The following is a 14,983-nucleotide window of genomic DNA, read 5'->3' as shown; positions in this document are numbered from 1 at the left end:
TAGGGGAATTTACAGATTACTGAATACCCTGTTTTGTTGTGTTTTGTTTTGTTTTTTTGAGACAGAGTCTTACTCTGTCACCCAGGCTGGAGTGTGGTGGTGTGATCTCAACTCACTGCAACCTCTGCCTCCCAGGTTCAAGCAATTCCCTGCCTTAGCCTCCCAAGTAGCTGGGATTACAGGTGCCCGTCACCATGCCTGGCTAATTTTTTTATTTTTCGTGGAGACAGGGTTTCACCATCTTGGCCAGGCTGGTGTTGAACTCCTGACGTTGTGATCCACCTGCCTCAGCCTCCCAAAGTGCTGGGCTTACAGGCGTGAGCCACCGCTCCCAGCCTACCTAGTGTGTTTTATGTACTGTTATTAATATATACTCATTTAACCCTCAAAATTCCTTCTGACTTTTATTTTAAACTTAGACATGGGAGGGTTATGTAATTTATCCAATATAATATTGTTAATCGCATAAGTGAGACCAAAGTCCTATTTTGTAGTTTAATTTTTTTTTTTCTTTTTTTTTTTTTTTGAGACGGAGTCTCGCTCTGTCGCCCAGGCTGGAGTGCAGTGGCCGGATCTCAGCTCACTGCAAGCTCTGCCTCCCGGGTTCACGCCATTCTCCTACCTCAGCCTCCCATGTAGCTGGGACTACAGGTGCCCGCCACCACGCCCGGCTAATTTTTTGTATTTTTAGTAGAGACAGGGTTTCACCGTGTTAGCCAGGATGGTCTCGATCTCCTGACCTCGTGATCCACCTGCCTTGGCCTCCCAAAGTGCTGGGATTACAGGCGTGAGCCACCGTGCCCGGCTAATTTTTTTTTTAAGATTTGTTTCAAAAAGATTTACGAACAATGCATAAGAAACAACATTTCTACACACTCCATAGGAAACTAGTTTGGTGTATATTTTTCTGTGCACATTTAATAGATATAAAATATAACTTTTAAAGGTCTCATATACACATTGTGTGCCTTTTTGTGGTATAATTTATAATCTGTGCACCGATTATAAATAAACAATTCAGTGAGTTAACACAATTATATGTACCCATCTAACCATCACCTCAGAATGTTTGCTCATGGCTGGTTCTAGTCATCTCTGCCATCATCTCATTTCCTGCACAATAGATTTCATCTGTTTTAGAACTTATCAAGTAATCTTTTGTTCCTGGCTTCTTTCACTTAATATATTTATAATATTCTTTCATGTTGTGTAGTGGTATTTATTATATTTTATTGCTAAGTGGTATCCCATTGTATAGATATATCACAATTTATGTATGTTGATGGCCATCTGGGTAGTTTTACTTTTTCAGTATTAAAGGTAAAGCTATGAACATTCTTTTTTTTTTTTTTTTTTTTTTTTGAGACGGAGTCTTGCTCTGTCGCTCAGGCTGGGGTGCAGTGGCCGGATCTCAGCTCACTGCAAGCTCCAGAGGTTTACGCCATTCTCCTGCCTCAGCCTCCCGAGTAGCTGGGACTACAGGCGCCCGCCACCTCGCCCGGCTAGTTTTTTGTATTTTTTAGTAGAGATGGGGTTTCACTGTGTTAGCCAGGATGGTCTCGATCTCCTGACCTCGTGATCCACCCATCTCGGCCTCCCAAAGTGCTGGGATTACAGGCTTGAGCCACCGCACCCGGCCGCTATAAACATTCTTACGTGTCTTTTTGTGGTCACATGTTTTTCACACTCTTGCATAAATATCAAAGAAAGGAATTGGGTCATAGGGTAGGTGTATGTTTTACTTTTAAGTAGCTTCCAAAGTCGCTGTAGCATTGCTCTCACTAGCAATGTATGAGAGTGTTCACTTGCTCTGTATGTTCACTTCCTTATCCTACTTGAAAAATATGCTATGGATAGGCTGGGTGCAGTGGCTCATGCCTGTAATCACAGCACTTTAGGAGGCTGAGGCAGGCGGATCATGAGATTAGGAGATCGAGACCATCCTGGCCAACATGGTGAAACCCCGTCTCTACTAAAAATACAAAAATTAGCTGGGCGTGGTGGCGCGCACCTGTCATCCCAGCTACTGGGGAGGCTGAGGCAGGATAATCACTTGAACCAGGGAGGCGGAGTTTGCAGTGAGCCGAGATTGTGCCACTGCACTCTAGCCTGGCGACAGAGCAAGACTCTGTCTCAAAATATATATATATATATATGTATGTTATGGATGTCTTAGGTTAATATATAATGATCCAGTTCCTTCTTTCAGTGATTGTGTAATAATCTTTTTTTTTTTTTTTTTTTTTGAGACGGAGTCTTGCTCTGTCGCCCGGACTGGAGTGCAGTGGCCGGATCTCAGCTCACTGCAAGCTCCGCCTCCCGAGTTTACGCCATTCTCCCGCCTCAGCCTCCTGAGTAGCTGGGACTACAGGCACCCACCACCTCGCCCGGCTAGTTTTTTGTATTTTTTAGTAGAGACAGGGTTTCACCGTGTTAGTCAGGATGGTGTCGATCTCCTGACCTCGTGATCCGCCCGTCTCGGCTTCCCAAAGTGCTGGGATTACAGGCTTGAGCCACCGCGCCCGGCCGATTGTGTAATAATCTTTTATGGATCTTCCATAATTAAACATTCCCTTATTAATGAATGTTCAGGTTCTTGGCAATTTTTTTTCATTACAAATAGTATTAGAATTAGTATTCTTGTACACAAATCCTTGCACATTTATACTTATATACCTGAAACTAGATTTCCGAAATGGAGTTTCTCGTGCCCTTTCCATTATGAAATATACTGATTTTGATTAAGCTACAATTGTCGTGGCCTTGACTGTACTATTTAGATCTTGACTAAAATGTTTGGTTTTAAGCTTGTAGAAGAATTTTAAAAAGCATGTCTTTTATAACCAACTAGTGAAGCAGTGAGCATGCCTCTTGGATTTAAATAGGGTTAATACTTTTCCAAGTCTAACCTTCTACTATGAAAGGCCAACATCAGGCCAGGCGTGGTGGCTCACGCCTGTAATCCCAGCACTTTGGGAGGCTGAGGCGGGCAGATCACGAGGTCAGAAGATCGAGACCATCCTGGCTAACATGGTGAAGTCCCATCTCTACTAAAAATACAAAAAATTAGTTGGGCGTGGTGGGGGGATGCGTGTAGTCCCAGCTACTTGGGAGGCTGAGGCGGGAGAATGGCTTGAACCCGGGAGACAGAGCTTGCAGTGAGCTGAAATGGCACCACTGCACTCCAGCCTGGGTGACAGAGCAAGACTCTGTCTCACAAAGAAAAAAAAAAAAAGGCCAACATTAGAGAAGCATTCACATTTTTGTCAATCTGTTCTCATCTCATGCTGTTCCTCCTATATTGTGTTATCTCTATCATTAAATAAGTGTCTCTTTAAAGGAAACACTTCAAGTTGAAGAAGATGATCGACCTGAGTTACCATGGTGGAAATGCAAGAAGTGGGCCTTACATATTTTAGCAAGACTTTTTGAAAGGTAATCTCATCCATATATGGTGATTTAAATTAATTTATTAAGGTTTTGCTTTAAAGTGCTGGCATAAAGCATTATAAAGAAACAATGGGCATTTTGGTGTTCTTTTAGATATGGAAGCCCTGGCAATGTTTCCAAGGAGTATAATGAATTTGCTGAAGTATTTCTGAAGGCATTTGCTGTTGGTGTCCAGCAAGTGAGTCTGTTTTTAGTTTTTCTAAGTGAAAACATGGTATCTTTAAGTTAATTTATATATTGCTTATTTCTAGTTTCTTTGACTTCTAAAGAGTGCATGTTTGGACCCTGTACCAGGTCTCAAACATTTTTGGTCTCAGGATCTCTTTATGTTCAAATTACTTATGATACCATTGAGTTCTCATTTATGTGAGTTAGACCTAGTGATATTTATCATTTAGAAATTAAAATAAGAGTAAGCAGTTCATTTAAAAAATAATAACAGGCCTGTTACATGTTAATGGAAATAATTTTTTTTTTCTTTTTCTCTTGTTGCCCAGGTTGGAGTGCAGTGGCACAATCTTGGCTCACTGCCACCTCTGCCTCCCGGGTTCAAGCGATTCTCCTGCCTCATCAGCCTCCCAAGTAGCTGGGATTATAGGCATGCACCACCACACTCGGCTAATTTTGAATTTTTAGTGGAGATGGTCAGGCTGGTTTTGAACTCCTGACCTCAGGTGAACACCTGCCTCGGCCTCCCAAACTGCTGGGATTACAGGCGTGAGCCACCGCGCCTGGCCCATAATTCTAATTTTTGCTTGAAACCTCAAATTTTAACACCAGTAACATATTGTCAGCAATTTTCCTTGAAATGATGTACTCATTTTATTCGTTTTTGAGAAAAATCTGCCGTATTCATAGTCTCAATAACTATTGTCTATCAGTTGTTCTTTCAAGCATAATGTAGTGTTTCGTGGAATAAGAGACTATTTCAGCTTGCAACTCAATCTCCCAAGTGTTATAACCATTGTACTTTGGTATGTAGTAGAGTGGCTGTATGTATACTTCTCATTGAGTAATCATAATTTTTCTTGTCATTACGTATATTCTTGGCTGGGTGCAGTAGCTCACACCTGTAATCCCAGCACTTTGGGTGGCCAAGGCGGGCAGATGATGAGGTCAGGAGTTCAAGACCAGGCTGGCCAACATGGTGAAACACTGTCTCTACTAAAAATACAAAAATTAGCTGGGTGTGGTGGTGTGTGCCTGTAATCCCAGCTACTGGGGAGGCTGAGGCAGGAGAATGGCTTGAACCCAGGAGGCAGAGGTTGCAGTGGGCTGAGATCACGCCACTGCACTCCAGCCTGGGAGACACAGCAAAACTCTGTCTTAAAAAAAAAAAAAAAAACTTAGGAAAAACTTGTTCTATAAGAATATGGCTGTAAAGAATACAGTGACTTGGCCGGGAGTGGTGGCTCACGCCTGTTATCTTAGCACTTTGGGAGGCTGTGGAAGGCAGATTACCTGAGGTCAGGAGTTCGAGACCAGCCTGACCAACATGGAGAAATCCTGTCTCTACTAAAAATACAAAATTAGCCGGGCATGATGGCTAATTACATGCCTATAATCAGGAGGCTGAGGCAGGAGAATCACTTGAACCTGGGAGGCAGAGGTTGCGGTGGGCCGAGATCGTGCCATTGCATTCCAGCCTGGGCAACAAGAGCAAAACTCCATCTCAAATAAATAAATAAGTAAATAAAAATACAGTGATTTTAATATCATACTCTCTTGATTCAAATAAGGCAACAGAACATTTAACACCATGGTTTTGTACCATTGATGCAAATACTGATTTACTCAAAACACAGTTTTTTAAAAAAAGAAAAAGATAACATTATTGTGAAAGTAGCTTTAAACTAGTAGATCCTCTGAAATAGTCTCGGGGACCACTAGAGGTTGTGGACCACATTTTGCATTATCGATGATCTGAAACATGAAGTAGAGTGAGAACTATTGACAGATGCTAAATAGGCAGTTGACTGCTTCGGGTAAGGTTTTCCCAGAAGATGGCTTTAACAAGATAGAGTTTTCTCCCAATACTGTGATTTTTCAGTAGGTAGCATATGGGTTAGGTGTGGTGGCTTACACCTGTAATCCCAGCACTTTGGGAGGCTGAGATGGGAGAATCGCTTGAGACCAGGAGTTAGAGACCAGCCGGGACACCGTAGTGAGACACTGTCTCTAACAAAAACAACAAAAACACCAGAAAAACGACGATAGCATATAGTTTTCTCTTTTCTTAATCAGAAATGAGTTAAATTATTTTTCAAAGTATACAGTTGTTTTTTCTTGATGAAGAGCTGGACATTAAGATATGTGTTAACTGTTTTTACTGGCTTGTAAGTGGTTGAAATTTCTATTTGAACATTGATTTTTGATCGAAAATTTTTTCCCAAGGTTTTATTGAAGGTGTTGTATCAGTACAAGGAGAAGCAATATATGGCTCCTCGAGTTTTACAACAGACATTAAATTATATTAATCAAGGAGTTTCTCATGCTCTCACCTGGAAGAATCTGAAGCCTCATATACAAGTAATTTTATCTGAAATGTTTTTATAGCAAATATAATAGAAATAACATCAATTGTCATAAAGGTTGAAAAATTGCATGTTTGTTGAGTTATGTTACTTAGTCTACTTCTGGTGATTGTTTTGAGAGTATAGCAGAAAAAGGAGAGAAAACACTCTGACGTAAAGTTATGAGAGTTATTTTGTGAATATCCAACTTACCTTTTAAAATCCAAAACTCTTTTCTTCAAACTTGTAATTTAAGTTCTTACTATTGGACTATGATTATATTTTATCATGTAATTTGGAGTAGCCAAGGAAATTTATTTCACCAGATTCGTTTCTAGGATAAGTGACTTACCTGCTATTTCTATGAATAATTGATGTGCTTTATTTAGAGCTATAGAATTTTATAGACTAAATTATATATATTTAGAATACTTAATTGCGACCTATGTACATGTATATCTTATAATTATTACAGAGAGGGGAAGTTTGATAGTTGATCTTAGAACACATTAAATGCATTACTAACGTTTGATATTAAGCTTTAAAATACATATAGTGTTACTTTGGTTTTAATACTTAAAGGAAATTTGAAGGTTTAAATTTGAAAATTGATGGCTATTGTTTTCTTAACTTTTAAATTGCAGGGCATTATCCAAGATGTTATTTTTCCATTGATGTGCTACACAGATGCTGATGAGGAACTTTGGCAAGAAGACCCTTATGAATATATACGCATGAAGTTTGGTGAGGAATTTTCACATTTTTAGAAACAGAAAATGTCAGTAATTAAGATTACAGTGATTGTGTGTAGCCAACCTGGGGGTATTATGTATCTTCTTTGGTGTTTTAATGTAATTGATCCCTTGTGTAGTCCTTTTTGGGGCTATTTATTAATTATGATATTTGATAATGATAATCTTATTTTTAGCAGACACAAATTCAGTACTGTTAAGTTTTTATTACTGAATGCCAAAACTGTTAAATATTTAAGATTACACCTCAACACTAAATGTCTCAACTATACTTTTGGATCTTATGTTAGCTATCATATGAGTGGGAAATGATAGAACACATCTTGGAAGTTGGAGTCACATGAAGTCCTTGTACAGAATTAAAGAATTGTAATTTGGCTAATAATGTTGAGTATTGGTCCTTCTTACCAAGTCATCTGTGCTTTTCGCAGCTTGTACTTTTGTGACCCTGTTGTGAAAATTCTAACATCAGTAGTGTTTCATATGTATGATTTAAACTGCTAAGTTCTGAGTTAACAAAAACAAAAACTATTAGGAGGAATTAATGGATTAACATTTAATATGCATAGGCCAGGTGCGTTGACTAAGGCCTGTAAATCCCAACATGTTGGGAGGCCTAGGTGGGAAGATCGTTTGAGGTCAGGAGTTTGAGACCAGCCTGGCCAATATAGTGAAACCCCATCTCTACTAAAAACACAAAAATTAGCCAGGCGTGGTGGCAGGTACCTGTAAACCAGCTACTTGGGAGGCTGAGGCAGGAGAATTGCTTGAACCTGGGAGTTGGAGGTTGCAATGAGGCGAGATCACCCTACTGCACTCCAGCCTGAGTGACAAAACGAGACTCCATCAAAACAGACAAGCAAATAAAAACATTTAATTTGTACAGAAAAGACATTGAATTCTGCTTTTTCAAAATTATAAGGGGATCTGGGATCATTTTCATATGTAAAGATTAAGCAATTTTTTTAATGCTTTGGTGAAGAAATTAATATTTATTGTCTTAATTTTAAACTTGTTCTCTAGATGTATTTGAAGATTTCATTTCTCCTACCACTGCTGCCCAGACACTTTTGTTTACAGCCTGTAGTAAGAGGAAAGAGGTAGGCTTATTTAATGTTTAGATAACTTTTGCTGTATTATTTAACATTTATTCAACTATACACTCAGTTTTACATGTTAGTCATGTGAGTCATTTTGTTAGTATGTTTTTTAAGGACTGTTGGCCTATTCAATAACAGTACTTTTCTCTTTTAATCTAGGTACTGCAAAAGACTATGGGATTTTGTTACCAGATTCTTACAGAACCAAATGCTGACCCTCGAAAAAAAGATGGAGCCCTGCATATGATTGGCTCTTTAGCTGAAATACTTCTGAAGGTATTCTTTAGTGTGTTTGTATGTGCATGAGTATGCAAGTAGTTTTTAAAAATAAACAGCCAGCCAGGCACAGTGGCTCACTTCTATAATCCCAGCACTTTGGGATGCTGAGGCAGGCAGATTGCCTGAGCCCAGGAGACCAGTCTGGGCAACATAGTGCGACCCCATCTCTATAAAAATAAAAAATAGGCCAGGTGTGGTTGCTCACGCCTGTAATCCCAGCTATTTGGGAGGCCAAGGAGGGGGGATCACCTGAGGTCAGGAGTTGGAGACCAGCCTGGCCAACATGGTGAAACCCCGTCTTTACTAAAAATACAAAAATCAGCCGGGCATGGTGGTGGGCACCTGTAATCCCAGCTACTTGGGAGACTGAGGCAGGAAAATCACTTGAACTCAGGAGGCGGAGGCTGCAGTGAACCGAGATCATGCCACTGCACTCTACGCTCCAGTCCAGGTGACAGAGACTCCGTCTCAAAAAATAAAAATAAAAAATAGCAGCCTTATAGAGTGTACAGCTCAATGGTTTATTCACAGTTGTATAACTATCACCCCCAGAAGGAACTCTGTATACATTAGCAGTCACTCCACATTTCACCCCAAATCTCCCAGCCCTAGGCTACCTATAGTCCACGTTTTTTCTATGGATTTGTTTATTCTGGGTATTTTATATAAATGGAATCATAGAATATGTAGCCCTTTTTGGGTGACTTAATTTGGTGTAATGTTTTCAAGGATTATCCGTGTTGTAGCATGTTTCAGTACTTTTTCCTTTTTGTTGCCAAATTATATTTCATTATATTAATATACCTCATTTTATTTACTCATTCATTAATTGTTTCTACTTTCTGGCTACTACAAATGTTGCTGTTAACATTCATGTTTAAGTTTTTATGTGGACATAATGTTTTCATTTTTCATGGGTATGTACCTAGGAGTATGAATTGCTGGTCATAATCTGAGACACCACAGGACCATTTTCCAACATACCTATACCATTTTATATTTCTACCAGCAGTATATTTTGATTATAGCCATCCTAGTGAATGTGAAGTAGTATCTCTTTGTGGCTTTGAAACTTTTCATGTGCTTATTGTCCATTTGTATATTTTCTTTAGAGAATATCTATTCAAATTGCTTGCTCCAAAAACATTGCTTGCCTTTGTTTTTGTTTGTTTGGTTTTTTTTTTGAGATGGAGTCTTGCTCTGTCACCTAGGCTGGAGTGCAGTGGTGAGATCTCGGCTCGCAGCCACCAGTTTCCTGGGTTCAAGTGCTTCTCCTGCCTTAGCCTCCCAAGAAGCTGAGCTTTCCAGCCCCACCTCCCTATATGCTGGAGTGCAGTGGCACAGTCTCGACTCACTGCAACCATGAGGATACTTATGCCTCAGGTGCCCACCACCAGCCAAATTTTTGTATTTTTAGTAGAGATGGGGTTTTGCCATGTTGGCCAGGCTGGTCTTGGAACTCCTGGCTTCAGGTGATCTGCCCGCCTCAGCCTCCCAAGGTGCCAGGATTACAGGCGTGAGCCACCATGCCTGACCCTTGCCCATTTTTAATCGGGTTGTCTTTTATAATTGAGTTGTTAGAAATCTTTGCATTCTAAAGCCAGGCACTAAATATTCATAGAATATTTAGTCATTGTATCTTTTATCTTTTCATTTTTTGGAAATGGAGCCTCACTCTGTCATACAGGCTGGAGTGCAGTGGCGTGATCTCTGCTCACTACAATCTTCACCTCCTGAGTTCAAGCGAGATTCTCCTGCCTCAGCCTCCCAAGTAGCTGGGACTGCAGACATCTGCCACCACACCAGCTAATTTTTGTATTTTCGGTAGAGACGGGGTTTCACCATGTTGGCCAGGTGGTCTCGAACTCCTGACCTCAGGTGATCCACCCGTCTCGGCTTCTCAAAATGCTGGGATTACAGGCGTGAGCCACTGCACCTGGCCGTCTTTCATCTTTTCTATACGTGTTCACCCATCCTTCTCTTTGTTTATAAAGTATATATTAAAGACATTCTAATCATTTGTGGTATAGAAGGCTGAGAATTAAGTGAGTTCTCTTGGCACGTTCAAGTTTATTCTTACCTTTCACTTAGCTTCACTTAGGGGTAATACCTTACATAGGTAGAGGCACAGTTATCAAAAACATGAAGTTGATTTTGAGTTGATACTATCAACTAATCTATGGACCTTTTTAAAATTTCACAAGATTTCCCACTGTGTCCGTTTTTCTGTTCCATGACCCAGGCCAGGGTCTCACATTGCATTAAGTTGTCATGTTTGATTATGTAAGTGTCGATATATAAGTGTCTTACATTTTTAATGTTGATTTAATGTGCAGTTTAAGGAACTCTTGTAAAAAGCTTCTTTGCACTTAGAAAATACTCACCTTGAATATTGAGAGTGCCTTTTTAGAGAATCACTTGAACCCGGGAGGTGGAGGTTGCAGTGAGCCAAAATTGTGCCACTGGACTCCAGCCTGGGCGACAGAGTGAGACTCCGTCTCAAAAAAAAAAAAAAGTCTGCCTTTTTAGATAGCCAGTTTATTAGTTTGAAAGCAGGATTTTTCTCAGGTTATGTTATTTTCAACCAGGAACTTTATCAGAGAAGTTTTTTAATTATAAAAGTTTCATAGTAACAAATAAAATTAACCAAACTTACAACACTCAAACACTATTGCTGGTAAGATTTGGCATAATGGCTTTCTAATCAAGGAATATAAAAACATGTAAAAATGTGTTTAGTGGTTTTTGGTGGTGAAGTTCTGGAATAAGAAAATTGGTTGTGGATTCTGGGGTTCAAAGAATGAGCATAAATATATGTAATATTAATAGTCATTTTTAACAGTGTTATATCTGTTTGGAAATTGAGATGATTATATTTGGAACTGTATCAAAATAACTGTTGTTTGTATTTACAGAAAAAGATCTATAAAGATCAGATGGAATACATGTTGCAGAATCATGTATTCCCTCTCTTCAGCAGTGAACTAGGCTACATGAGAGCAAGGGTATGTTTTAAAGCTGCATTATTTGTATACTTTTGTCTTGTAATGAATGATTCTGTGGACTTTTATATTGAAACTTTGAAATGTTCACTTTGAAGGCTGTGTTTTATTTTAGGTTTCTGTTTAATGTAAATCTTTACATGGCTGCTGTAATGTGTGCATAGGTTTCATCTGTGTCTGGTAGCAGTGTCTGTCTGTGTTTTGCATTCAGATCTTGCTATCCACACAAACGTCATGCAGCCAAAGAGTAACTTGGGATCATAGTACTGGTCTAGTGTTGTCTCTGGACACATCTACCACTGGCCAGCCTCCAAATTCCCACACACAGAACTCAGGGAATAGAGATTAGCTTGGGGGAATTTAAGGTAAGGTATCTACACTAACTCACTGTGTTTTTACAAAAGGCTTGCTGGGTACTTCACTATTTTTGTGAAGTGAAGTTCAAAAGTGATCAGAACCTTCAAACGGCCTTAGAGCTAACAAGAAGATGTCTGATTGATGATAGAGAAATGCCTGTGAAAGTGGAAGCTGCCATTGCTCTTCAAGTATTGATCAGCAATCAAGAAAAAGGTAAAGGATTTGTGTATGTCAAGAAAAGTGAATGTTGGCCAGGTGCGGTGGGTCACACCTGTAATCTTAGCACTTTGGTAGGCTTAGGTGGGAAGAGCGCTTGAAGCCAGGTGTTCAAGACCAGCCTGGGTAACATCTCTACAAAAAAATTTTAAAAAAATTAACTGAACATAGTGGCATGTACCTGTAGTGCCAGCTACTTGGGAATCTGAGGCAGCAGGATCACTCAAGCCCAGCAGTTTGAGGCTGCAGTGTGCTGTGATTGCCACTGTCCTCCAGCCTGGGCAACAGAGCAAAACCCTGCCTCTTATAAAAAAATATATATATACACACACACACACACACACACACACAAAATATATATATAGTTACATATAATATATAGTTATATATGTTTTACATATCGTTACTATATGTATATAACTATATATGTAGTAATTGTAAAAAGCCATAATCCTAGAAACTTGGCATACTTGCTTTTTATGAGAAAGTACTTTTTAAAAAAACTCATTGATATTTGTTATACCAGGTTTTAAGAAGTTCTAGGTGTTTTTTAGTTTGTTTGAGACGGAGTCTCGCTCTGTCGCCCAGGCTGGAGTGCAGTGGCCGGATCTCAGCTCACTGCAAGCTCCGCCTCCTGGGTTTATGCCATTCTCCTGCCTCAGCCTCCCAAGTAGCTGGGACTACAGGCGCCCGCCACCTCGCCCGGCTAGTTTTTTGTATTTTTTAGTAGAGACGGGGTTTCACCGTGTTAGCCAGGATGGTCTTGATCTCCTGACCTCCTGATCCGCCCGTCTCGACCTCCCAAAGTGCTGGGATTACAGGCTTGAGCCACCGCGCCCGGCCTAAGTTTTAGGTGTTTTATGCAAGTTTTTTACTCTTTCTCTTACAGCTAAAGAATATATCACGCCATTCATCAGACCTGTAATGCAGGCTCTTCTTCATATTATAAGAGAAACAGAAAATGATGACCTTACCAATGTAATTCAGAAAATGATCTGTGAATATAGTGAAGAAGTTACTCCTATTGCAGTAGAAATGACACAACATTTGGTATGTTGTTTGAACCTATCATTTTTGCAAGCATTTTAACGTAGCTCTCAGTATGTTCCAGGTTATGTCACAAGTGACTTGCCTTACCTTATAGCAGCCAACATTCTTGGCACTTGGGATTGGTTTCGTGGAAGATAATTTTTCCACAGATGGTCTGGGGGAGATGGCTTTGGGATGAAACTGTTCCACCTCTTATCATCAGGCAGGCAATGGTTTCTCATAAGGAGTGTGCAACCTAGATCCTTGAATGCACATTTCACAGTAGGGTTTGCACTCCTATGAGAATTTCCGGGAGTAATGCTCAGTCACCCACCACTTATCTACTGGTCCTAACAGGCCATGGACTGGTACCACTCCACAGCCTGGAGATTGGGGACCCTTGCTTTATAGCAGATACTTCACCGACATTACTGTGTAGCACATAAAGCCCTTGAGAGACACTTAAGTTATTTAATTCTAACACAATTGTGTTTCAGAATTATTCCTGTTTTACAGAGAAAATGTGAGGTATAAAATGGTTAATTGCCTAAGCTAGGCAGGGTGGTGTTAGGATTTATAGATGGGCCTTCACAGTATTTGTTCTTAACTACTACCTCAGGCTGCAGCATGACTATCTGTGTAGTGGCCTGGAATGCTCAAAATAATCGATTGAATTTTACAGAAGATAAATCAGTGACCCCCTTGATGATTAAATATGCTTTTATTTGGACATTGTCAAGTTGTAACCAGTAATATTAATGACAACTATTCATAATATTAAGTACCTTTTATACCTTGCCTCATTTAGTCCTCATACGGTGTCTATGAAATCCCCAAAGTGGCATGCAGAAAAGGTCAAGAGAAGTCAAGTAGCTTGTTTAAGGTCAACCAATGAGTAGACTGTTTGATTATAGAGCTTAAGCTCTTTATGATCATTAATCAATTTGGAGACATTGATTTGTTGTGGTTTCCCAATGAGAACGTTCTAAGAATTAAAAGTCTTAGACAAAAACATGTTTATAATGCCTCAGTGACAAACTTGAGTTATATTCTCTTGAATCTAGGCAATGACATTTAACCAAGTAATCCAGACGGGGCCAGATGAAGAAGGTAGTGATGACAAAGCAGTTACTGCTATGGGAATTCTGAATACAATTGATACACTTCTTAGTGTAGTTGAAGATCATAAAGAGGTAAGAAGATGATCCAGTGTTGCAGTTTTTCAAGCCATTTTATGCTTTTTAGAGGGCTCTGATAGCTCTCTGGCATCTCATGTACCGTGTTTTTGCCATTTTCCCTTTTAAAGATAAGATTGGTACATTATATTTTAAGTTCTAAAGTATTAGTAGAAGGAATAGGAAGCAAGTATTTGTTTTGCCATCTTAGGGCTCAGGATTTTGGCTCCTCATGGTTTCTCAGATCCGGAAATATGGTGGTTCCCAGGAAAAAAAATATTTTTCTTAGTTTTCTTTTTCTTTGAAAAATTTTGGTGACATACGCATAGCATAAAATTTACAATCCTATTTATTTTTAAGTATATTCATGTTGTTATGCAACCATTACTACCATCTTCCTAGTTTTCTTCTTTTCCAGTTGTCTTTTGGAAAAGTAAGAATTGTAATAATGGATTTTTTTTTTTTGGAGACAGAGTCTTGCTCTGTTGCCCAGGCTGGATTGCAATGGTCGCTGCACCTGGCCCTGAAATTGTTTTTCTTAACATAAAGGAAATATTTTAAGTGTTAAAAATATAATAAAATAAAGTTTAGGTGATTAAGAAGTTTTGGTTATAGTTTTCTTCTTATTTACTCTTTTCTGTATGTTTTAAATAATTCCATTTTTTAAAAAATCCATTATTGGGCGGCCGGGCGCAGTGGCTCATGCCTGTAATCCCAGCACTTTGAGAGGCCGAGGTGGGCAGATCACCTGAGGTCAGGAGTTTGAGACCAGCCTAGCCAACATGGTGAAACCCCTGTCTCTACTAAAAATACAAAAAATTAGCTGGGCGTGGTGGCAGGCACCTGTAATCCCAACTACTTGGCAGGCTGAGGCAGGAGAATCACTTGAACCTGAGAGGCAGAGGCTGCAGCGAGCCAAGATCACGCCACTGCACTCCAGCCTGGGCAACAGAGCGAGACACTACGTCAGAAAAGAAACAAAGGAAGAGAAAGGGAAAGGAAGGAGAAAAGAGAAGAGAAAAACAATTTCAGATTGATGCAGTTGAAAGCCCTCAGGGGACCACTTCCTAACCCCTTTTCCCTGCTTCCTTTCTTCCTATAGAAGTAACA

The 14,983-nt window shown here is 39.7% G+C and overlaps 1 protein-coding gene and 1 non-coding gene across 2 annotated transcripts in view; both read left to right on the top strand.

The window, feature by feature from the left end:
• LOC105488757 (importin 7) overlaps positions 1 to 14,983 on the top strand; it is a 65,498-nt gene that overhangs the window by 34,347 nt on the left and 16,168 nt on the right. Inside the window, exons 7-16 of the mRNA XM_011753152.3 lie at positions 3,341 to 3,435; positions 3,544 to 3,628; positions 5,845 to 5,979; positions 6,608 to 6,707; positions 7,739 to 7,815; positions 7,975 to 8,091; positions 11,010 to 11,099; positions 11,501 to 11,666; positions 12,559 to 12,719; positions 13,763 to 13,891. Of these exons, the coding sequence (XP_011751454.1) occupies positions 3,341 to 3,435; positions 3,544 to 3,628; positions 5,845 to 5,979; positions 6,608 to 6,707; positions 7,739 to 7,815; positions 7,975 to 8,091; positions 11,010 to 11,099; positions 11,501 to 11,666; positions 12,559 to 12,719; positions 13,763 to 13,891 (1,155 nt within the window). The remainder of the gene's footprint in view (positions 1 to 3,340; positions 3,436 to 3,543; positions 3,629 to 5,844; positions 5,980 to 6,607; positions 6,708 to 7,738; positions 7,816 to 7,974; positions 8,092 to 11,009; positions 11,100 to 11,500; positions 11,667 to 12,558; positions 12,720 to 13,762; positions 13,892 to 14,983) is intronic.
• LOC112427869 (small nucleolar RNA SNORA23) lies at positions 11,243 to 11,424 on the top strand. Its single transcript, XR_003019629.1, has one exon. It is a non-coding gene; the product is annotated as a small nucleolar RNA SNORA23 (small nucleolar RNA).

This window comes from Macaca nemestrina, chromosome 12 (assembly GCF_043159975.1).
Source record: "Macaca nemestrina isolate mMacNem1 chromosome 12, mMacNem.hap1, whole genome shotgun sequence".
Taxonomy (NCBI): Eukaryota; Metazoa; Chordata; class Mammalia; order Primates; family Cercopithecidae; genus Macaca; species Macaca nemestrina.
Note: the sequence above shows the minus strand (reverse complement) of the source record. Positions and strands in the feature narration are given on the sequence as shown.